This window comes from Asterias amurensis, chromosome 7 (assembly GCF_032118995.1).
Source record: "Asterias amurensis chromosome 7, ASM3211899v1".
Taxonomy (NCBI): domain Eukaryota; kingdom Metazoa; phylum Echinodermata; class Asteroidea; order Forcipulatida; family Asteriidae; genus Asterias; species Asterias amurensis.
This window is the reverse complement of record NC_092654.1, coordinates 4,471,313-4,494,640: the sequence shown is the minus strand read 5'-3', so window position 1 is coordinate 4,494,640 and position 23,328 is coordinate 4,471,313. Positions and strand designations below refer to the sequence as shown.

The 23,328-nt window shown below is 40.0% G+C and overlaps 1 protein-coding gene and 1 non-coding gene across 2 annotated transcripts in view; both read left to right on the top strand.

The window, feature by feature from the left end:
* LOC139939471 (disco-interacting protein 2 homolog C-like) overlaps positions 1–22,971 on the top strand; it is a 73,016-nt gene extending 50,045 nt beyond the window's left edge. The window contains exons 17-38 of the mRNA XM_071935416.1: positions 385–499; positions 910–1,049; positions 1,468–1,604; positions 3,057–3,137; positions 3,642–3,769; positions 4,770–4,854; positions 5,730–5,828; positions 6,528–6,619; positions 7,090–7,243; positions 8,454–8,534; positions 9,602–9,767; positions 10,354–10,493; positions 11,931–12,092; positions 13,006–13,136; positions 13,805–13,896; positions 14,893–14,969; positions 15,778–15,948; positions 16,831–16,950; positions 18,768–18,842; positions 19,703–19,877; positions 20,814–20,937; positions 21,101–22,971. Coding sequence (XP_071791517.1) covers positions 385–499; positions 910–1,049; positions 1,468–1,604; positions 3,057–3,137; positions 3,642–3,769; positions 4,770–4,854; positions 5,730–5,828; positions 6,528–6,619; positions 7,090–7,243; positions 8,454–8,534; positions 9,602–9,767; positions 10,354–10,493; positions 11,931–12,092; positions 13,006–13,136; positions 13,805–13,896; positions 14,893–14,969; positions 15,778–15,948; positions 16,831–16,950; positions 18,768–18,842; positions 19,703–19,877; positions 20,814–20,937; positions 21,101–21,353 — 2,798 coding nt within the window. The 3' untranslated portion in view covers positions 21,354–22,971. The remainder of the gene's footprint in view (positions 1–384; positions 500–909; positions 1,050–1,467; positions 1,605–3,056; positions 3,138–3,641; positions 3,770–4,769; positions 4,855–5,729; positions 5,829–6,527; positions 6,620–7,089; positions 7,244–8,453; positions 8,535–9,601; positions 9,768–10,353; positions 10,494–11,930; positions 12,093–13,005; positions 13,137–13,804; positions 13,897–14,892; positions 14,970–15,777; positions 15,949–16,830; positions 16,951–18,767; positions 18,843–19,702; positions 19,878–20,813; positions 20,938–21,100) is intronic.
* Trnan-auu (transfer RNA asparagine (anticodon AUU)) lies at positions 8,263–8,335 on the top strand. Its single transcript has one exon. It is a non-coding gene; the product is annotated as a tRNA-Asn (tRNA).
* Positions 22,972–23,328: the final 357 nt, after the last annotated feature.

Sequence of the window (23,328 nt, the reverse complement as noted above, 5' to 3'; positions counted from 1 at the left end):
ACTGCAGGGAGAAAACGTTGAGGATGCAAATAACTCTGGGGAAACTGACGGTAGGAATCGATATTCCTCTTCAGTCTAACATCACTAGGTCGGACTACACTAAACTGTTCTGGGCTATCGGCCTAAGTCAACTGCCCCTGAAGGGGCACTTTGTCACTTTCTCCTGGGGCTGAAACAGGGTTACCCTTTCACAGTCAGCAAGGATGTAGGCATGGGTATCATGCACTTGGAGCGTGGCTGTTAGAGCAGAACGCACTACCCTCCTAACAGAAGGAGTATTTGTTATTAGTGCCTTGCTCAAGAGCACAAGTAGTGTTGCTACTTCGTAGACACTTTTTACACATATTGCTGTTGTTGTTATTGTTGTTGGTGTGGTTTACTCAGGGTCATTATCATCATGTGACGCCTTCCTAAGTACCTTCCAGAGTAGAGGTTTGAAGCCAGAAGTCATGTGTCCGTGTGCATGCGCTGCAGAAGCCCTCACTGTGTCTCTTAGAAGGTAAGACAGTTTGCCATAAGTTAAGGTTTAGTAGAATAGATTAAAGCTCACTCATGAGTGGGAATAAAAGAGTAGTGACTCGTTCTTAACTGGCCGTTTAAAAACCTTGCAGGGTGTCGGTTTTAAATGGCCGTTTAAGAACTCGTCAGTACTCTTTTATTCCCTTCTTCAAATCACACAGTTGATGTAAATGACAGGTCTAAGACCGCTGACTAAGACCGTTTTATTGCAATCCGCCCCTGTTGTTATGCCTGCCATAATTTTTATACGTGCAATTTGACTACCGGTGACCATGGCAAAGAGTAGCCACATGTGATGTCTAGAAAGGGTCCATAGAAGAATGCAGTTAATTTTTGTAAAACCCCAGCATGATTCAAAAGAATGTGATGAATTTTGTCTTCCCTCTTTAGGCCAGGCAAGACGGGAAGTACAGCGTCTGGTCGTGGAGTGTTGTCTATGGCTGGACTGAGCTATGGTGTTGTACGCGTTGATACAGACGACAAGTTAACATCGTTAACACTGCAGGATGTCGGCGTGGTCATGCCTGGATGTGAGTTGATTCATCATTAATTTTCTGAAATGTTTCCAGCTGGGTTGAAACGATATAGAATGGGCAAACAGTAGGAGGGCTGACTGAGTGCAGGCTGGCATAGTTTGTTTAAATCATTAATAAATACCTTGGACAGTTTCCAGACTCTGATTGGGCAAGACCCTATCACATGTGGATGTAGTAACGGGTGATAAAAGACCGGTTTTGGAAACTAGCGAATAAGTGGCCCCTAAACCAGCATACATTGTGTACAACTAGTTTGTGCTTTGTGCTGTATCGCATGCTTATTCAATTTAGTTTATTTTCTAGGTTAGCGTAGTTTATCGTCATTCAGAATCACAGTGGATGAGATTGAATGGTTAGACAGTAATGGGGTTAACCGTAATATTAAATTCTGATATGCTTGTTTTTTTTTCAGCTGCCATGGTTGTAGTGAAGGTGGAAGGTCCACCAGTATTGTGCAAAACAGATGAAATAGGAGAACTGTGTGTGGCGTCGGAAGCTGTCGGCGCATCCTACTGGGGTCTGAAAGGGAAGACAAATGCTACATTCAATGTAAGTTGGCCTGGTGGTTCAGACAACTGCTCTAGGAAACTGAAGGTCTCGGGATCAAATCCAACCAGAAATGACAGTGAAATTAAAGGGACATGTTGCCTTGGATTGGACGAGTTGGTCTATAAAAAGCATTTAGTAACCGTTAATTACAAAATGCATATGGGTAGAAAGATGATGTAAAAGTGGAATGCAATGATCCGCACAAATATGCCTCGAAATTGTGTGGTTTTCATTTTACATCATCGACTAACACGGTCGGCCATTTATGGGAGTCAAATTTTTGACTCCCATAAATGGCCGACTGAGTTAGTTCGCAAAGTAAAAGAAAAACCACGCAATTTCATGGTATGTTTGTGTGGATCATTGTATTCTACTTTTACAACATCTTTCTAACCATATGCATTTTATAACAATCAATTTTTATAGACCAACTCGTCCTATCCAAGGAAATGTGTCACTTTAAATCTCTGCAACTAGGAGGGGACCAAGTGTCAAGCCTTGTTCATACTTTGTAGGAATTCAAAGCAAATTTCAATATTCACAGTGAGTGTTTAGCAAGAGTTGGGTTTATTTCAAGTTGAGTGAATCGTTCGTTGTGAATTGTTAATGTCAAATTTAGATTCGCATTTTCATGAAGTATGAACCGGACTTTGCTCCGATCAATGTATGGTAAAAATAACAGACTAAGGCTACATCAGGGCCCAATTTCATAGAGCTGCTTAAGCAAAAAAATCTTTGCTTTGTAAAATCAGATTAGCGGCTAAGACTCCACTCAATTGTTATGCTAAGTAAACAACAGCTAAATATTAGTCACAAGCAATGTACATGGCAAGAAATTTTTGCCAGTAACATGTGTAAAATAAGCAAGCTGTATTCGTGCTTAAGCAAATTTTTAGCTTAAGCAGCTCTATGAAATTGGGCCCTGAAACAAGCGCCTTTGACTATGGCTATGTTGATTGGCCTGCAGTGACAATGTTGAACAACAGGGTCCAATGTCATAGAACTGCTAAAGCAGAAAATGCTTAATGGCGTGTCATGGCTTAGTGGTTAAGAGCACCGGATTCAAGCTCTGGTGTTTGATTAGCAGAGTGTGTGGGTTCAATTCCCGTTTGTGACACTTGTGTCCTAAAGCAAGACACTTAACCATGATTGCTTTGTAAAGTTTGGGAGGTAGTGCTTTCTGCTCAGCCAGGCTTCTGATGGATGATATCAAAGCTTACATCAGTATGGACTGTAAAGGGGGTAACCCTGTTTCAGCACTAGGAGTAGGTGGCAACGACCTCTGGAAAAAGTTAAATTGTAGCCCATACCTTGACATGGCCTTCAGGCCTTGTGTGTCTGCCGACATGTGTACATTTTTTAAATTTTTTATTAAGGTCTTTTAAGATTGATCTTTTCATTTCAGTTCAATATCTTTATTGCATCATCTTATAATTTTTGTTCTGACTTCAGGTTATCCCACTAGATGAAGATGGACAGGAAGTCAGCAGTGAACACTTTGTGAAAACAGGTCTGCTAGGATTCCTTGGACCGGTAAGTTGATCTGTTTACAACTCTCTGCTCTTCCCGCTCAAACCGGTTTTAGGTTTCTTAATTCTTCAAAAACTATTATTGTTGTGGTGTGTCGTGGCCGAGCAGATAAGATTACTGGACTCAAGCTCTGGTGTTTCTGATCAGTTGAGTTTGGGTTTGAGTCCCGGTCGTGACACTTGTGTCCTTTTAAGCAAGGCACTTAACATATTTTTCTGCATCCTTCCGGTTGGATGTAAAGCCGTAGGCCCTGTGTGTTGTGTAATGTACCTAAATGAACCCAGTGCACTTACCGAAAAGAGGAGGGGTTTGCCCCGGTCTGATCGGCAGCATATTGCGCCACAGCACCTTGTAAAGGAATTGGTATAAAAAACAACTAGTTGGGCTGTTTTGCCAAGGTCTACAGAGGTGAAAGGCAGGGAAGAAACCATAAAGACTACTTGGTTTTTCATAATTTGTTTTGTGGCTCAAGAGAAAACTTTGATGATTGATGTGGTCTGTTTTCAGGGTGGCTTGGTGTTTGTGTGTGGCAAGGTGGACGGCCTAATGATATGCGGAGGGAGGAGACACAACACTGATGACATCATCGCTACAGTCCTGGCAGTAGAGCCAATGAAATTCATTTTCAGAGGAAGGTAATTATAGGAACATGTTGCCTTGGATCGGTCAAGTTGGTCTTTGAAAAGCGTTTATAACCGTTTGTTATCAAACGCATATGGTTGGAAAGATGTTGTAAAAGTAGAATACAATGATCCACATAAACACGCCTCGAAATTGCACGGTTTTCATTTTACCTTGTCGACCATTTATGGGAGTCAAATTTTTGACTCCCATAAATGGCCGACCGTCTTAGTTAGCAAAATAAAATGAAAACCACACAATTTCGAGGCAAATTTGTGTGGATCATTGTATTCTACTTTCAAAACATCTTTCCAACCATATGTATATAATAACAAACGGTTATAAACGCTTTTTATCGACCAACTCGTCCGATCCAAGGCAGCGTGTTCCTTTAAGATTTCACAATTCTTGCTCTACAGACCTGGAAGTTCTACTCGCCAAGAAAATAGTTACACGTGGTTGCGAAATTAAAAGATGATTTTTCCTGATTTCAGGTTTTTCTCAAATCTTCTTGAGCCTTTAAATTTTCTTGAAAGAAGTAAAGTGGTAACCAAGGAGAGCTTAATATATATTTGGTTTGCGGTAACACCATGTGTGTATTTTCTTGCCAGGTAGAGTTTGTTCTTAGAGAACTGTCTTTCCTTATTCTACTACCGCGGAGTAGATTGTTCGGGGGTTCGGGAGACTTCTCAGTTCTGAAAAGAACTGTCCTGCCATTTAACTATTACCTGGGTGGACGGTATAGAAAATAGGCTTATAAGCTAAATAGTAACTGTACTATCGGAGTAGCAAAGAAAGTTTGTTGTGTCCAAACCAGTAGTGTTGTCTTTCTGGAGATGGAGAGTCTGTAAACCTCCTAAATTGTAACATCTGAGAGGCACTGGGTCTAGAATAAGGGGACCCAGACCAGCAAACCCCATTTCAGGATGGCATTGTTGTACTTTTTTCCCCCAAGGGTCAAAAATGATGCCTGCCATTACTAATATCTGTTAACATCTTTTTGTACTTTTGTAGAATTGCTGTGTTCTCCATTAAGGTGTTGAGAGATGAGAGAGTTATTATCATAGCTGAGCAGAGACCTGAGGCATCCGAGGAAGAGGTACGCAGACAACGGATTTCTTAGCATGTTCTCAATTCTCTTTATGCCTTTTTTAAATTTGTCAAGCAGTTTGTTTTGCTTAAAAGCTTTATGAAATTGGGCCCTGACTGACGATCAGCCGACGATTTCACAAAACTCTTACTAACTTAGGATTAATCTTATGACTTAGGACGAGTCCCAACCCTGCACTGTAGCATGCAGACCTTAAGATTAATCCTAAGTTAGGAAGAGTTACTCGTCCTAACTCGAGATAAGACGAGTCCTAACTCTTTGTGAAATCGACGGTAGGTATTCTAGTATTCTACCTTGTATATTGTTGTGTCAGTGTAAAAATGCTGAATCTCGAATGAAAATGCTTCATGCTAAAACTTCATATGAGTATTTCAAGGGAAATCTGATGTTTGGCACTTGCAAATAACGTAAATGCTATTTTGGGTGATACAACATTTTTGCTCTGACATGATGATACTGTCATGTAACCAACCTCATTTTCCCTTTGGTCCAAAACTAGCACATCTATTTTGCCTAATATCTCTTTTGAAATTGTTTGGGTCTTCAGGATCAAACATTTGAAAGTGTTTTACTTGTAAAAATGTCATAGTTGTTTCAGCCATTGCTCTCGACCAATAGGAATGAAGAAACTGTCTTAAAAGAACAGGTGCAAGGTCGCGTGTCACGCCCATGAATTAACACTTTTTACCAGTCATAGACAAAGGTTTATACACACCCACGTGACGCGCTCTCCACCAATAGGAATAGCTAAACTGTCTGAGGTATTTATGAATTGTTTTTTAAGCCTCAGCCAGAGTCTAAGGCGAAGCTGTGATTTTGGAAATGAATGTAACAAGTGATTTATTTGCCTTGTTCGTTTATAGTGTTTCCAATGGATGAGTCGTGTATTACAAGCTATTGACAGCATCCATCAAGTAGGAGTCTACTGTCTAGCATTGGTACCGCCAAACTCACTACCTAAGGTAGGAATAATTGAGATGAATCAAAATAGTCTCTATTTTGGTGTTAAATATTTTTGGGGAAAAGACACCAAGTTTTTGCTTGAAGTAAAAGTTGAGTGCTTGAGTGTGGTTTAAAGTTTACCTTTATCAATCCTAGATGAAATATTCTCCCCAGTTGTTATTGTTTCCAAACGTTTTGCTGGGAATCTCTAGCATTTATAAGAAATTTTGGGGCTGTATTACTGGTAACTGGTGTGGCACAGACCCCCGAAAGCCGACCCTGCACTAAATGACTAAAGGGACGGAGAATTCTTTAGCTTGCTTCAAGTCCAATAATATTTGGTATACTAGAAGGTGCACTAAAGGCCATCAGATTTGGGATGATTCAAACAGAATCAGAAGCTTAATAATTGATACAGACAGAATTGGGGGATTAAGTTGGCTTAGTGGTTTCTTTCCCAGCCTTTCAACTCGTAGACCCAACTGGTTTTCAGTCCCTACCTGATTGTATGGGTTTTCCCCGTTTGTGTTTTTCCTCCAACATCTAAAACTGAATTTCTTCTTGTTTTTTTATCCATCCTGTTATTGACGCTAATTATGCTGTTGGATGTGTTTAGTTGAATAAATAGATATATTAATAAAAAAAAATTACAATTTATAACGTTGATTGCGCTATATTGCGTTTGATTGATTAAAGTTGTTCTTATCTTGACTTTCTAGACCCCACTTGGAGGGATTCATCTGTCAGATACAAAGCAGCGATTCCTTGAAGGATCATTGCATCCTACTAACGTCTTGATGTGCCCACATACGTAAGTCTCTTCTTCTACGTCTACTGACCATCTGTCTCTCTTTTATTTTAAAACCGTAACAAAATCACACAAAAACACCAGGAATAATATTTGTGCATGTAAATGTTGAAAAGCCTTCTTTAAAGGATTTGGGTACTTTTTGTAACACAAAACACAATGTCCAAGATTATGGTGGAATTGTCAATTGAGAAAACAAAGTGAATAATTTACTTTTGTGGGTTATTCTGTGGTTTATTTTTGTAAAAGTGTAACCGTTTTCCCGAAAGGGTCAGTTACACATGCAACCTTGCGACCGGCACAAACTTATTCAAATCTCAAAATGTTGTGAGCTTAAAACAAGCAACAAATTCGCTACAATATGAATGAAAAGATTATGGTGGAATTTTCATTAGAGAAATGAGAATATCAGTAACTGTGTTTTGACGTCGGTGAATAATTTATTTCTTGGTTTATTCTTTGGGGGATTTTAGGTGTGTGACCAATCTTCCAAAGCCGAGAACAAAGCCAGGTGACATCGGCCCAGCCTCCGTCATGATGGGCAACCTGGTCGCTGGGTCTAGAATCGCTGGGGCAGCTGGGCGGGAGATCGGCACACTGGATGATGAGAGTGATGCTGGCAAAAAGGTAAAAAAGATGAGATTAAAGGTTGCAGGGGAGTTGTGATCAAACCAGTGCATCTTCTGTTGGATCATATCAATGAACTCTGACCGCCATAGGGTGTCGTAGCCGAGCGGTGTAGAGCATCAAATTCAAGTTCTAGTGGTTAAGTCATCGGAGTGTGGGTTTGAATCCGGAACACTTTATGTCACAAAGATACCAAATGTAAATATTGAGTAACTCTTTGCAGATCTTGTATTCGACAAACTCAAGTTTTTTTTATTCATCATTGACACAATAACTGTACTTGATGTATGAGCAACATTGGGATAACTGCTACGTCAGTGGTTTTCAAACTACTGTTCACAAAATGGGAAAAGAAAACGTGTATCCATGATTGTGGCTTTACACTAGGAAGACCAGATAGCGCAGTTGGTAGAGCGCCGGCACGTTAATCCGGAGGTCGTTGGTTCCAATCCCACATTAGTCAATTCTTTGTTCAACCCCAAAAATCATTTAAAAATTTACCCTGTCAGTTTCCCTTGTGGTTTATAATGATATCTGAAACAAAAAAGTCGCATCCCCTCAAGGTACATGTAATCCCCTGGCTGCCGCTTCCCAGGTTGTATCGTAATTTGGGTGTGATCCCTGGCTACACGGCAGTTAACAGTTGAATGGCTTCTGACTGGCACCCCGAACAAAGATATTGACAAAATAGGGACACCGCCAACATAGGGCTAGATAGCTCAGTTGGTAGAGCACCGGCACGTTAATCCGGAGGTCGTTGGTTCGAATCCCACTCTAGTCGATCCTTGTTCAAACCCAAAAATCATTTCAAAATTTACCCAGTCAGTTTCCCTTGTGGTTTATATTGATATCTGAAACAAAAAAGTCGCATCCCCTTAAGGTAATCCCCTGGCTGCCGCTTCCCAGGTTGTATCGTAATTTGGGTGTGATCCCTGGCTACACGGCAGTTAACAGTTGAATGGCTTCTGACTGACACCCCGAACAAAGATATTGACAAAATAGGGACACCGCCAACATAGGGCTAGATAGCTCAGTTGGTAGAGCGCCGGCACATTAATCCAGAGGTCGTTGGTTCGAATCCCACTCTAGTCAATCCTTGTTCAACCCCAAAAATCAAGTTTAGTTTTTACTAAAAATATTAAAATTCACTTTGAACTGAAGCTTGATTCCCCCTCACACTCACTCTTTTTCTTTCTGTCTGATTTTGTAGTATCAGTTCTTGTCAGAGGTCTTAAAATGGCGGGCACAGAGTACTCCAGATCATGTCCTCTACACACTCCTGAACAACAAGGTAAGTGTTTGATGTGGTGTCCCATTAGGCGGGACAAAATGCTGAGTTTTGTCCTTCTCCATCTCCATTGGTTAAGTCAGCAAAATATCCTGCCGGATACATCAACGCTAACTTGCGCACTGTGTGTGAAAATTGACTACTATTTGGTGTTGCTTATATTATGTCCCTTGAATTTGGCTTGTGTTGCGCTGTTTACAGCAGCCGAGGAGAGTGAGTTCCAGAGTTTAACAGTTGATTATATAACCGCTTCATTGTTTGATTTTACTGTATTCCATGTAGCCAGGGCCCACTTTCATAGAGCTGCTAAGCACAAAAATTGGCTTAGCATGAAATTTTTTGCCTTAATAAAAACAGGATTACCAACCAAATTTCCATGTGATTTTCAGGATAAGCAAACAACAGCTGAATACCTGTAACAAGCAATATGCAACAAATGGAAATTCGGTTGGTAATCCTGTTTTTATTAAGGAAGAAACTTCATGCTCAGCAAATTTTTGTGCTAAGCAGCTCTATGAAATTGGGCCCTGGCTAGTGTAGTGGTACCTTTCCTCACCTTCCACCTCTAGGACCCCAGTACGAATCTTGCTGGGGGTGTGGTAGGAGATTCTGTCTCCCTGGGTTTCTTTCCCACCCTACGGCGAACTGTGAACAAACTTATTCTGATAGCGCCCTCTTTTGAAACATCCTCCTTCAGCTCACGGAAATTTCCCATATGGTTGACATTATCTCCGGCGGACAGAATTCCCTAGGACAGGGGCACTGTATAGATTGGGTTTTCAGTCCCTACTTGATTGCGTGGGTTTTCCCTGGAATCCTTCATCTAAACCTGAAACGTCCTACCTTGCCTTCTCTACATTGGGTAATTGGCTAGTAGGGTGATTAAGTTTGCTTTTCTGAGAGTCCTTGGCTTTTCACAAGGCGCACAGGATTGGCCGATGAAAAAACCTCCCCTTGACTTCTACGGGAGGGCGCCTAATGAAATGAGGCGCATAGGCTCGATTAGAACTATGTAGCCCAGATTTATTGTTCTTGATATTCTGAATTCTGATTTTGTTTTTTTCGACCAGGGTGCTGTCTCGCTGGCTCTGACCTGCAGTCAGTTAAATAAGAAGGCTGAGAGAGTAGGGGCGCTACTCCAGGAAAAAGGCCGGGTGAATACCGGTGACCATGTAGCCTTGATCTTCCCACCAGGGATGGATCTCATTGTGGCATTCTACGGCTGCCTTTATATTGGTAAGAAAAATCAATCTCAAACGAAATAGTTTGATTCATGCACACCTGTGGTAATTGTCAAAGACCAATCGTCTCACTTGGTGTATCTCAACATATGCATAAGATAACAAACCTGTAAAAATTTGAGCTTGATTGGTCTTCGAAGTTGCAAGAGGATAATAGAAGGAAAAAAATACCCTTGTAGCACAAGTTGTGTGCTTTCAATTGCTTGAATTCAAGACCTCAGCAGAGGTCTCAAATTCAATTCAAATATTTTAGTGAGAAATTACTTCTGTCTCAAAAACAACGTTACTTCAGAGGGAGCTGTTTCTCACATTGTTTAATACTATCAACAGCTCTCCATTGCTCACTACCAAGTAAGGTTTTATGCTAACAATTATTTTGAGTACATGTAGTTACCAATTAACTAGAGTTATATCTTTGTTTTTATACTTTCCCCGGGTGCTGTAAGTGATGTCTGTGAATAAGCAACCAGTAACTAGAGTTATATCTTTGTTTTTATACTTTCTCCAGGTGCTGTAAGTGATGTCTGTGAATAAGCAACCAGTAACTAGAGTTATATCTTTGTTGTATGTACTTTTCTCAGGTGCTGTTCCAGTGACTGTACGCCCTCCCCACCCTCAGAACCTTGTTACCACTTTGCCTACTGTGCGGATGATTGTGGAGGTCAGTAAGTCCATAGCGGTTCTTTCAACGGCAGCCATCATCAAGCTTCTGAAATCCAAGGTGAGAAGTCAGTTTGTGAATTATTGTCAAAGGCTTTGGATCTTGTGGTCAATGTGGCTGCTGAGTTCTGAACTCGCTGTAATTTTGGAGACTATTGAGTCAGGTACATAGACCAAGAAGAAAACTATTAAATAAATGCATTGGAGGAGTGGTACTGGTATAGAACTGAAGAATATGTGAGCTTTCATATGAAAGTAACGTTTGTTCCTGATACATACCACCCCTGTATGTTTTATAGTGTCAAAAGGTTGCACATGTACGATCTATTTTATGCATTCGGAAAGCACAATTATTGTGCAATCTTTGTGTACTCAAAAAGAGTCAGCAATTTTACATTATTATGTTATCACTATTGTACAAATATTGACTGCTTCGAGTGCTATGGTTAAAACTACGACTCCCGAGGTGATCCCCGGAGCGTTCTATGGAACGGTCCGGGGATCACCGAGGGAGTCGTAGTTTTAACCACAGCACGAGTTTAAGCAGTCAACATTTGTTTTATTACACCCCAACAGACTATTTATCATCTTTGTACACACAACTCAGGAGCTCAATTTGAGCTCCTAAAAAATCACTCTTCTTAGATTGTCCAGGAGCTCAATTTGTTTGACCAGCATACTCAGGTTATGATTACTAAAATGGTCAGGTCTGATCGGACTCGGACGTACACAAATAAAATTTACAGACAAAATAAAATAAAACAAACCCCGATCCCACTCCCGTGTGACAAAATGTTTTCACATTTGATACAAAGCATTAGAAAATACACATTTTCTTACGAGAAAATACGTCGTTGATCCATGGTTGATCTAGTAGTAGTTCTAGTATTGCACGGACGACGTATACAGTAGCGTGTGTGTGTACGGACGTGTAGTAATGTACCCGGCTGCGAGTTCGTAAAGCTAGCAATCTGTTAATTGCGCTGGTCAATCTCGAGATTGCACAACAGATATTGATTGAGCTACGTACGCCGACGATATGCGCTTCGCCCTCGCATTTGCGCCACCTGGAAATGCGCTAAAACTCCCATGTGACACGTCGAGTCTTGTCTCAATGCGTTTATTGCTGGTTCGCGTAGATTTTACCAATAGAGGGCGTTTAATATCACGCTATTGCATCGTTCCAAAGCGACCTCTAGCGTTCAATGTTTCTTTTATTTATTGTTGCACGCAAAGTAACAACGACTGGCGTGAAATCTGCTTTTGTGTTATAAATAAAATACACCGTAATGATCGAGGAGGAGCGCTGTCGATCGCGCACCTGAAGACGGCCCCAGGAGCGCGGTAGGAGCGCGAGCGCGATCGCGCTCCTCAAAAACGAAGGTCTGGTGTCCACTGTCTTTAACCACTTTAATGTTAAAACTCTACATTATGTTTTCTAACTATCCGATGTGAGACTAACCCTGTTTGATTTCGCGATTCCTCATCCAACCTTCAGGAAGCAACAGGTACAGTAGACGTCAAGACGTGGCCCCTCCTCCTTGATACGGATGACCTCCCTAAAAAGAAGCTGACTGGTGTCTATAGAGCACCCACTGCTGAGATGATGTGTTACTTAGACTTCAGTGTCTCTACCACAGGGATGCTCGCTGGTGTCAAGGTGAGTGTGATAGTGCATTTGATTCTTTAAAGGAATACGTTGCCTTGGATCGGTCGAGTTGGTCTTTGAAAAGCGTTGTAACCGTTTTATGAAAATGGAATACAATGATCCACACAAACATGCCTCGAAATTGCACGGTTTTCTTTTTACCTCGTCGACCAACACCGTCGGCCATTTATGGGAGTCAAATTTTTGACTCCCATAAATGGCCGACCGTGTTAGTTCGAACAGTAAAAGGATAACCACGCAATTTCGAGTCAAACTTGTGTGGATCATTGTATTCTACTTTTAAAACATCTTTCCAACCGTATGCATTTATAAAAAAGGGTTACAAACGCTTTTTATAGACCAACTCGTCCGATCCAAGGCAACGTGTTCCTTTAATCTATTTGTTTTTGTGGGTACAAATGTTGACACATTTTGCTCGGATAGATACATCCATCAAATGGATGGCTTTCAGTCCGTTTACAAATTTAGCTTAAAATTCTTTCCTTACTCCAATCACCATTCTTACCAAAGAAGTTCAAATCCTGCCAACCCCAAACCCAAATTTAAATTTTAAACTCTTGCCTTACTCCATCTGCCATTCATACCAAAGAGGTTCTTTTCTAGAAGATGGCACAAAGAGGAACGGCGAAGGGCATGATAGAGCAAGGATTAGGAGTTTTCCCTGTCATATTTCTCTGGGGTTTTCCTCACACAACTAAATCTGAAACTTCTCACTTGGTCTTCTCTCCTTGGGGCTCTTGACTAGTATCAGTTACTGGGTTTGCTTTTCTGAGAGTCCTTGGCTTCTCAACAAGAATTAATAAATACCTTTACTTATGGTTCAGTAATATTTTTTTATATCAGTGATTCACAGGTATTTTTGTGTTTTTAAAAGTGCCAATGTTTTTTTGTTGTCCTTGATCAGATGTCTCATGCCTCGGCGAGTGCAGTTTGTCGTTCCCAGAAGCTAGCGTGTGAGCTGTACCCATCTAGGGTTGTGTGCCTGTGTTTGGATCCATACAGCGGACTGGGCTTTGTCCTATGGGTCCTCAGCAGGTAAGATACGCCCAAGCCCAATGCCTGAGATACCAATGTAGAATTAAACAAGCGGTGACATCAATCAATCAATCAATCAATCAAAGGTCATTTGTAGAGCGCCAAAATCAAGAGTTTGTTCTAAGGCGCTGAGGCACAGTTGAATGGTTAGTAAGCCTGCTGGAACAGGTGAGCTTTAAGGAGTGTCTTGAATGAGGTGAGTGAGCTGGCATTTCTGATCTGTGTAGGAAGCTTATTCCACATGTTGGGGCCATATACTGATCTGTGTAGGAAGCTTATTCCACATGTTGGGGCCATATACAGAGAATGATCTCTCTGCAAAAGTAGAATAGCGAGTTCTTGGCACAACAAAAAGGGAGCATGAGGTAGTTGAACGAAGATGTCTTTGTTGAGATCTTAACTCGAGCATGTTCATGATATATCCAGGAGCTTGGTTATGGTACGCTTTATACATCATGTGGTTGAATCGAAGAACCACAGAAAACGTGTAAACGTTTATGGGAATTTTAAATAAAAATGTCCTTGGCACAGACAAGTCAAGGCGGCAAAATCTGAGCCCAATTTTATAAAGCTGTTTTGCAGAAAATACTGCTAAGCAAACTCCTTTATTATGTTTGTTTTTTTTACAAACTGTACCTATTAATTTTTATTTATTTTTGTCATGACAGTGTGTATTCAGGACACCAGTCTATTCTAATCCCGCCATCAGAGATTGAGACAAATCCATCGTTGTGGTTGACGGCCCTCAGTCAGTACAAAGGTAGGTTTCCCTAAACCTCAATCGCACCCATGCTTACTCTTTTTTCATTTACTCCATGGATTGTCTATGATAAAGGCACTAGAAACACTTTGTAATTGTCAAATCTGAAAATATGCAAAAAATAACAAATCTTTTGAAATTTGATTAAAAAACTATGTAACTTCAGAGGGAGCCGTTTCTCACAATATTGAAACTTTCAACAGCACTCCATTACTCGTTACCAAGTAAATTTTTGTACAAACAAATATTTTTAATAATTACCAATAGTGTCCACCGCCTTTGAACATTTCTAGATCTCATTCTTCATTAGGTCATAAAAGCTTTGTTTTATGTTCCAAAGCTATTGAATGATCTTCCCTATCAACTCCATACATTTGACTCCTTCCAAAGCCAGCTTTAGGCTCATCTCTTCAAATCTCTTTAAATTTAGTCCATTGCACTAATTTGTTTCCATCAAAATTTTGTGATGTCTTTTGTCTTTAACTTTTCTTCACTGCTAAGCGCTTCATAATAGGAAACTAGAATGACGGCGCTCCACAAATGCCTAATTTGATGATTTATAGATTTAAGAGATGTTAAGTCATGGGTTCGAATCCCACACAAGTAACATGCCTGTGATATTTTTTCACAGGACTCGGGAAAGTACTGAGTATACAGTGCTAACACACATCGGTGTATTGGTAAAAACCAAAATTAATATTCTTTATCCCCGATGCAAATTTAACATCTCTTATATCAATGCGGTACTCGCTGCCAAAACATAGGATTTGAACTGCCTCTAGCTACCGGGCAACCTCGGTAGTCTAGTTGGTTAGACACTGCTCTAGAATTGCAAGGGTTGTGGGTTCGAATCCCACCCGAGTAACATGCCTGTGATATTTCTTTCACAGGACTCGGGAAAGTACTGAGTATATAGTGCTAACACACATCGGTGTATGGGTAAAAACCAAAATTAATAAAGTTATTGATTGATGTTTGCTTGTGGCTTTCTTGCAGTGAGAGACACATTCTGTTCGTACTCCGTCTTGGAACTCTGCACCAAGGGACTGGGCCAGGCCACTGGAGCTCTCAAGGTATGTGATTCTCTTTTTAATTTTATTCATAATAATGGAAACTTTTATAGCCTCGGTATCCGCTGAAGCGGCGCTCATGGCGCTGCTCTACACACACACAAAAAAACAAGCAATGAAAGAAGTTGACAAAATAAGAAAACAAAATGAGAATAAAATGAACTGGTTCAGCGCTGAACTAGTTGCACCATGCAGGTTGTCGTGTTGTTCAGAGTGAGAGAAGGAAAGTTAAGTTTCTTTGCGAGACAAAGTGCACCTCAAATTCTAAATGTGAGGTCTCAAAATCAAATTCGTGGAAAATTACTTCTTTCTCGAAAACTATGTCACTTCAGAAGGAGCCGTTTCTCACAATGTATTATACCATCAACCTCTCCCCATTACTTGTCACCAAGAAAGGTTTTATGCTAATGATTATTTTGAGTAATTACCAATAGTGTCCACTAAATTTAAGGAACATTTGTTTTGATTGAATATCAAATGTCTCTGCTAAAAACATTTTTGTTTGAAGCTGCTTATTTGTAATCTGCTTATGTGTAATTGTATCTTTCACTCATTGTATATTTTGTTGTTCTCTTTGTGTGCTAAGGCCGTGTCCGAATTGGTGGCTATGGCTGCGGCTACAACGTTGCCAGGGGTGTTGCTAAGGGCGTCCTATAATACTTCAATGCATGACGACGCGGCGATCCAGCCGTAGTCGTAGCCGTAGCCGCCAATTCGGATACGGCCTTAGAGGCTTTTTGCAGTAGGCACTTTACAATTGTCTTTATTATTATTATAATTATTATTATAATTATTATTACTAATACCCCAGGCTAAAGGAATCAACCTATCGGCAGTGAGAACCTGCGTCATCGTAGCCGAGGAGAGGCCAAGAATCTCATTGGCAAACTCCTTCTCCAAGCTCTTCAGAAGTCTTGGGCTGTCCGCCAGGGCTGTCAGCACCTCCTTCGGTTGCAGAGTCAATGTAGCCATTGGGTTGCAGGTAAGGCTTTTCACTTTGAAAAATATTAGAACAGGTCTCAAGGGCAAAAAAGTAAGCACTGAAAATCTTACCTAAGCAGGAGTACCTTGTTTGGTAGATACGTGCGCTATATAAGACTTCGATATTATATTGTAACATCCAAGTAGATCTTTGTCATTTTGATTGGAGGATACAATTTTCAAAACAAACAAAGCGTAGGCCTACAATTTTTAATTGTGAAATTACACCCGTTTCTGTTGGGTCGGCCTGTTTGATTCAACAGTGACAATTTGCGTTCTGTACAGCTATTTTGAGACACGCAGACGCCGAAGGTATGTGCGTTGCAGTAACACTGCTGCGTTACCAAAGACACACGCACGCAGTGATGTTTTGACTCAGCGTGCAATAGTACTTTTCGGATGAAACGAAAAATGCACGTGAGTGACTCAGCGTGCAAAAGTACTTTTATTTGCTCTCATGTGACTGGCAATCCTCCAATCAAATGGCAAGGATCTGCTTGGGTGTTATATAAAATATAATAACAAATTCTTATATAGGGCATTTCACAATAAACCTTAACAATGGGCTCAATAACATCCCTTAATCTTTCTCAGCTCCCTAGGGAGTATACACCCCCGAGCTGCCGTGGCGCTCCGAAAGCTTTTTCATTCACAATATCAACATCTACCCTAACAGGTACCCATTTAAAACCCTGGGTGAAGAGAAGCAATTATAGCAAAGTTTCTTGCTCAAGGATGCAAGTGCCAAGACTGGGGTTTGAACCCACACTATGGTGACTAAACCACCAGAACTTGAATTTGATGCTTTTAACCCCTCGACCAGGACACTCTACTAAAATTCTATTACATGTTTTCAAATATTTTGACTTGTTTGTCTGTTCAGGGTGCGTCTAGTCCTGATCCTACACAGGTTTACTGTGACATGAGGGCTCTTCGTAATGATAGGGTGACCATCGTTGAGAAGGGCAGCCCACAAAGTGTCTGTCTCATGGAATCCGGCAAGGTAAGGAAAATGAATATCACGCGTGTGATTTCTCAAGACTTGTACTGATGTAAAGGTTGTTTCAAAACCACCTTGATGCATCAAGGAATGAAGAATATAATTAGCGGAACATGGTATAATCTAAATTCTTTTTTAAACAGGCTTCATACATGATGTACATGTACGTCAAAACTGCTTGGAAAACAGCAGATTTTCATGTCGAGTTGAGGAATCTTTGAATAAGTTTTTGACGAAACAGCTTGGCGTTCAATCATGTCTAGTTTGTTATTACCCTCACATCGATGTGTATTAATAAGCACTGTATACTCAGTACTTTCCAGAGTTCTTTCCTACCCTGTGTATTGTGTGTAAGAAGTTGTGTATTTCTCATGTTTCATCAGTGTTTTACTGCTAGGATGGTGGCAAGATGACATCCCAATAAGGACTCATTAATATTGTCTTTAATGTGCGTAGGTCTTCTTGGATTCAATAACCTTTTTCGTGTATCTTTCCCTGTTTTTTTTTTTTTTGGGGGGGGGGGGGTTTATGCAATTCGCCAAACACACAAGGCCTGAAGGCCACTTCAAGGTGTGGGCTACAGTTATTTTTGTCCAGAGGCCGTTGCCACCTACTCCTGGGGCTGAAACAGGGTTACCCCTTTCACAGTCCATACGGATGTAGGCTTGGGTATCATCAGTCCGAAGCCTGGCCGGTAGAGCAGAAAGCACTACCTCCCCAATTTTACGTACCAAGTGTCGGGCCCGGGATTCGAACCCACACTCTGCTGATCAAACACCAGAGCTTGAATCCGGTTCTCTTAACCACTCGGCCATGACACTGTTTCTTAATGTTCTTATTGCACTGTTTTTTACTGTTACTGTGTATTATTGTTACTTCAAAATTTAATGCTTGTTTTATCCCAAAATAATTTAAGCATTTTTGGGGGGCATTATTCAAATGTAAACTTAAAGTGTGTCTTGTTTGGTGTTGCTTGAAACCTTGCCTTGTGGTTCTGACTTTGTCAAGTTTAGCCATGTTGTCACACCCTTATGCTAACCTTACACATGAGGGATTATTAATTTAATTAGACTTTAACAGTAGTATTTTGTTGAACTAGACATTACCAAGAGTAATTTGTTGAACGAGATATTACATGAGTACTTCTTGAACTAGACATAAGCTTGAGTATTTTTTGTTGAACTAGTCATTAACATGAGTATTTTTGTTAAACTAGGCTTAGGTTTACTTCAATTTGAGTATTTTCTTTAACTAGATATTAACATGAGTGCTTCTTGAACTTGACAATAATGTGATTATTTTGTTGAACTAAACATTAACAAGTGTTTTTGTTGAACTAGGTTTACTTCAATTTGAGTATTTTCTTTAACTAGATATTTACATGAGTACTTCTTGAACTTGACAATAATTTGATTATTTTGTTGAACTAGTCATTAAAATGAGTATTTTGGTTAAACTAGGCTTAGTTTTAGCTTGAGTATTTTCTTTAACTAGATTTTAACATGAGTGTTTCTTTGAACTAGACAATAGTGTGAGTATTTTGTTGAACTTGGACATTAACGTGAGTTTTTCTTGAACTAAGCTTTAATGTGAGTATTTTGTTGAACATGTATTTTTGTTAAACTAGGCTTAACATGAGCAGGTTAAACTAGGCTTAACATGAGCAGGTTAAACTAGGCTTAACATGAGCAGGTTAAACTAGGCTTAACTAGATATTACCATGTGTACTTACATGAGTACTTCTTTAACTAGACAATGCTGTGAGTATTTTGTTGACAAGACACTAACGTGAGTATTTATTTTGTTTGTGTGGGTTCTAGATCCTGCCAGGGGTGAAGGTGGTCATTGCTCATCCTGATACCATGGGTCAGTGTGCTGACTCGCACCTCGGTGAGGTAAGACAACTCACTGAGTAACTATTGAACCACTCCCTAACCCATTGAGTGAGCATCATGCTTTGTGAGATGCAGCACTGAGTACTGATTAACCAATGACAAACTTCTTTGATTGAAAAAAAAAACGTTGAGTATTTTCTATTATAACTAAAATTAGACCCAAAACGGGGAAATAATTCACCGGCTACAAAATGCAATTTATTACATCTGTTAAAGGGTCTGGGTACTTTTTGGTGGACACAAAACACATTGTCCACAGACTTACTTTAAACTCACACAGTTTGAAAATAATGATAGTAGAAAGCTTCCCTTAAAATATTACTTTCTGAGGTGCTGTAGTTTTTTGAGAAACCTGTAAAGTAAGTCACAAAAATAGTTTTCGTCTCTAAAGACAAAAATTATTTTAGCTTGTTAAAGCCATTGGACACTTTCGGTAAACAGCATTGTCCAAGGCCCACACTTCCCACACGAGTCGGGAGAAAATAACGGGAAAACCCACCCTTGTTTCCACACGTTTCACCGTGTCATGACATGTGTTTAAAATTAATCCGTAATTCTCGATATCGAGAATTTATATTGTTTTATAGTTTTCTCATAAAGTAAAGCATTTGTTGGAATAATATTTCAAGAGAAGTCTTTTACCATTACCTTCTGTAAACCCTGTAAGTTATTTGTAAATCTGTGAACTTTTAATCTTTTTTTTCTGTTCCGAAAGTGTCCATTGGCTTTAAACCTTTTTTGGTGACATTGTTTTACTCATTTCTCAAAGCTAAGGTAAGCTTTCTACTCTCATTATCTTCAAACGGTGTAAGTTTAATGTAAATCCTATACTCTTATTACGCCCTCTCTGCTTCCTACAGATTTGGGTGAACAGCCCGCACAACTCATGTGGCTACTACACAATCTACGGAGATGATTCTCTACGCAATGATCATTTTGATGCCAGACTCTTGACCGGAGACACCCATACAACGTTCGCTAGAACGGGGTACCTGGGTTTCATCAAAAGGACAGAGCTGACCCAGGCTGACGGAGGTTAGTTCATTGCTGATACTCGCCAGGCTTGAAGTGATAGTCTAGTAGCACACTTAGTGAAAAGCGAACACAAACATGTATACTTTGTCGGATCTTTTTCTTATGTTCATGTACTTGGTTATTTCAATTTCTTGTATTTTTTTTAACTTCTTTATGATATAAAAGACAGTGGACACTATTGGTTATTACTCAAAATAATTATTATCATAAAACCTTTCTTGATTACGAGTAATGGGGAGAGATTGATAGTATAAAAAATTGTGAGAAACGGCTCCCTCTGAAGTGATGTAGTTTTTGAGAAAGAAGTTATTTTCCACGTCTTTGATTTCGAGACCTCAGATTTAGAATTTGAGGTCTCGAAATCAAGCATCTGAAAGCACACAACTTCGTGTGACAAGGGTGTTTTTTTCTTTCATTAATATCTCGCAACTTTGACGACCGATTGAGCTCAAATTTTCACTGGCTTTTTATTTTATGCATATGTTGAGATACACCAACTATGATGACTAGTCTTTGACATCTACCAATAGTGTCCAGTGTCTTTAATATACTATTTTCTTGACTTTTGACTCTCTGACAGTATTTCAAGTAGAAGTAATTCTTTGGGGACTGAACTGCTGGTACTGTACGTGCTGGTAACTTCTCCCCACACATACTTTTACTATTGTATTTTGTAGCTTGTCTCTAGGCTGAGTTTTAAAAAACTTGTTTCAGGAACTTGTAACTTTATGCTTTGAGTAATATTTACTTTTAGATTTTGATTGACTTGTATCTGTTACTGTTTTTATCTTTTAAATTCCTTGTGGACCTTGAATAAGGCATTTTATAGATAATTTAATTATTATTACTATGATTATACTATAATGGCATTATTCAATCAGTGGGCATTTAGATTGAGACTTATCTTTTATTCTTTTCTTTCCAATGTTATACCAGATCGCCATGATGCCTTGTTCGTGGTTGGATCCCTGGACGAGACGTTAATGATGCGTGGTATGAGATATCATCCAATCGATATCGAGAACACAGTCCTCAGATGTCACAAGAATGTCTGCGAATGGTAAATGATGAACCCCTAAACGCTTTCGCTTTTTGCATGTGTCACTCGAAGAGCTTACAAAAATTCTCACAGACTGTGATTTAATTTTCTTAATTTTTTTTTTATTTTTTGTTTGTTTTTGTTTTTCTGATGCTTAACACTGGGTCCTTGTTTCTCTCTCCAGCGCTGTCTTCACGTGGACCAACTTGCTGGTCGTCGTCGTGGAGCTAGACGGCAAAGAGTCCGAGGCCCTGGACCTCGTTCCCCTGGTAACCAACGCAGTCCTTGAGGAACACTACCTTATCGTCGGCGTGGTGGTCATGGTGGACCCTGGGGTCATACCAATCAACTCAAGGGGGGAGAAGCAACGGATGCATCTGAGGGACGGATTCCTGGCTGATCAGTTGGATCCAATCTACGTGGCTTACAATATGTAAATCAGAAACAACACCGCCACAAACCTTGTGTAGAAATCCAATATGGTGGTTTATATAAAGGGCGCCCTCTATTGGTAGGGCAGCAGCTGGCAACTCTGCAGCCGTATATTTTAAGGTTCCCTGTGTTCAGACTTTCAGCAGCCATCTTTGTCATGTATCCTGTCTGACGAACATGATGGAAAAGCACAACCTGAACCCACATGATGGGGTACCAGACTATGTTCCTTCTCTGCTTTCTCTTTGGTAGCATTATTTTGTAGAAAATAACCGCGAGGTAGTTGCACCCCAAGGGTCTTAAATGGCATTTTAGACACCAGTGACTAAGGTTGATAAACAGGTTTCTGTTGTTCCTTTTAACCACAATTGATCCCTGGTATTCGTTATGATTGTCATTGTCAGAGAATTTCTCAACATTGTGACTCGGAGCAGTCCTTCAACCAGTATACATGTAGTTATTCCCCCCTTGATATCACACGGAATAAAATCGGTCATCTTTATAGCAATTATATATCTTTCGCAAGAAAAAGGAGTTGTGGTGAAACAGGGTGTCATCAAAAATACTGTATTCAAAACAAATTATTCTAGGTTTTTTTAACTTATGATTTGTGTGCACAGAGTTTTTTCCATTTAGCTCCATCGACTGAAATCCAAGGAAATGGGATTTCTGTGCTGGAACATATTTCATTTAACGTGCTAGAGTTCACTGAAGAAACCAACCAGTTTATAAGAGTAACTATATATATAAATATGAATAGTAGACTTGAGGGTACAACCATGTGTAAAATCTCTTTTGAGGGAGTGGTGGCTCTGAAAAGAGCCGGTTTGGTCTCGACTTTTCGAACAGTATACTCTGCTCGTCTACAGGAGAATGAAGACCAGTTTATAATTATGTACATCTCCATGTGTGTTGTGTTGTCATTTAGCTTTCGAGAAAGACTGCGCTAGGGTCAAAACGTCAGGCCATTAACAATTTTTTGCATTTATACATGTACCATAGGTCCTTTTGGTTGGTAAGCAGTTCGCAATCAGCTAATTCTATTTTCCCGTTTGTACCCCCTGAGCCTCCTCAGTTTGGTTAAAGGGACTTGTGTGTGGATAGAAGTGGTAGGAAATCTGGTCCTACTGTGTTAATAGTATTCAACAAAATTGAAACGAGGCTTTGGGAATCACAATGCTTGGGGTTGGAGTGCTCCTTTAAGTAAATCACTCACCAAGTCAATCAGTTAAATAATTTAATAACAAATACTAATACATATATATATATGATATATTAGTATGATTTAAATAAATATAGAATTGGTTCGCTGGTGTAGTAAGTAGAAAAGGGGACAGAAATCCAAAAAATAATATGTGTTCGTTTTTGTCCAATTGACTGTCCGCATTTGTCCGTTATATGAAAATCTTGTAAAGTAGTTATGAAGTATGAGGTGATTATTTCACTCATACTTGATGATGTAATGTTTTTCATCTCAGCCTGTGTCATTGTATTATGGAATTATGACTTGCATGAATATTTGCCTGTGAAGTTTTTGTCTAGCATGTCGATGAGTTAAGCGTTGGCTACACACAGTGGCGCTCATTGTAGTGGCCTTGCATCTACCTGCTTTCACCACCCCCCCCCCACCCCCCCGGCCTCCCAACCTCCATTTTGCTTACAATATCGGTATCCTCACCAGCCAATCTCTAAATCAGTCTTTAGCCATGTTCCCATAAGACTTTTTGTCAAAGTATCGCGACTTTTCTGTAGAATGACAACAATAAATCCAATGGGGATGCATGGTAAACTGACCTCCCTGTCAACCACGATCGTGATGTAAAACTTACAGTCCGAAAGAGGTCGCTGAAGACTTCCATGCAGCCACCGTAACTTAAAAGGGCTGCCAAAAAGTCCAATGGGGAACAACGTCGCGCTGTAAACCTACCGCAACCATGCTGTAACATGCTATGCAAACTTTGCAGAATATAAGTCCAGGTG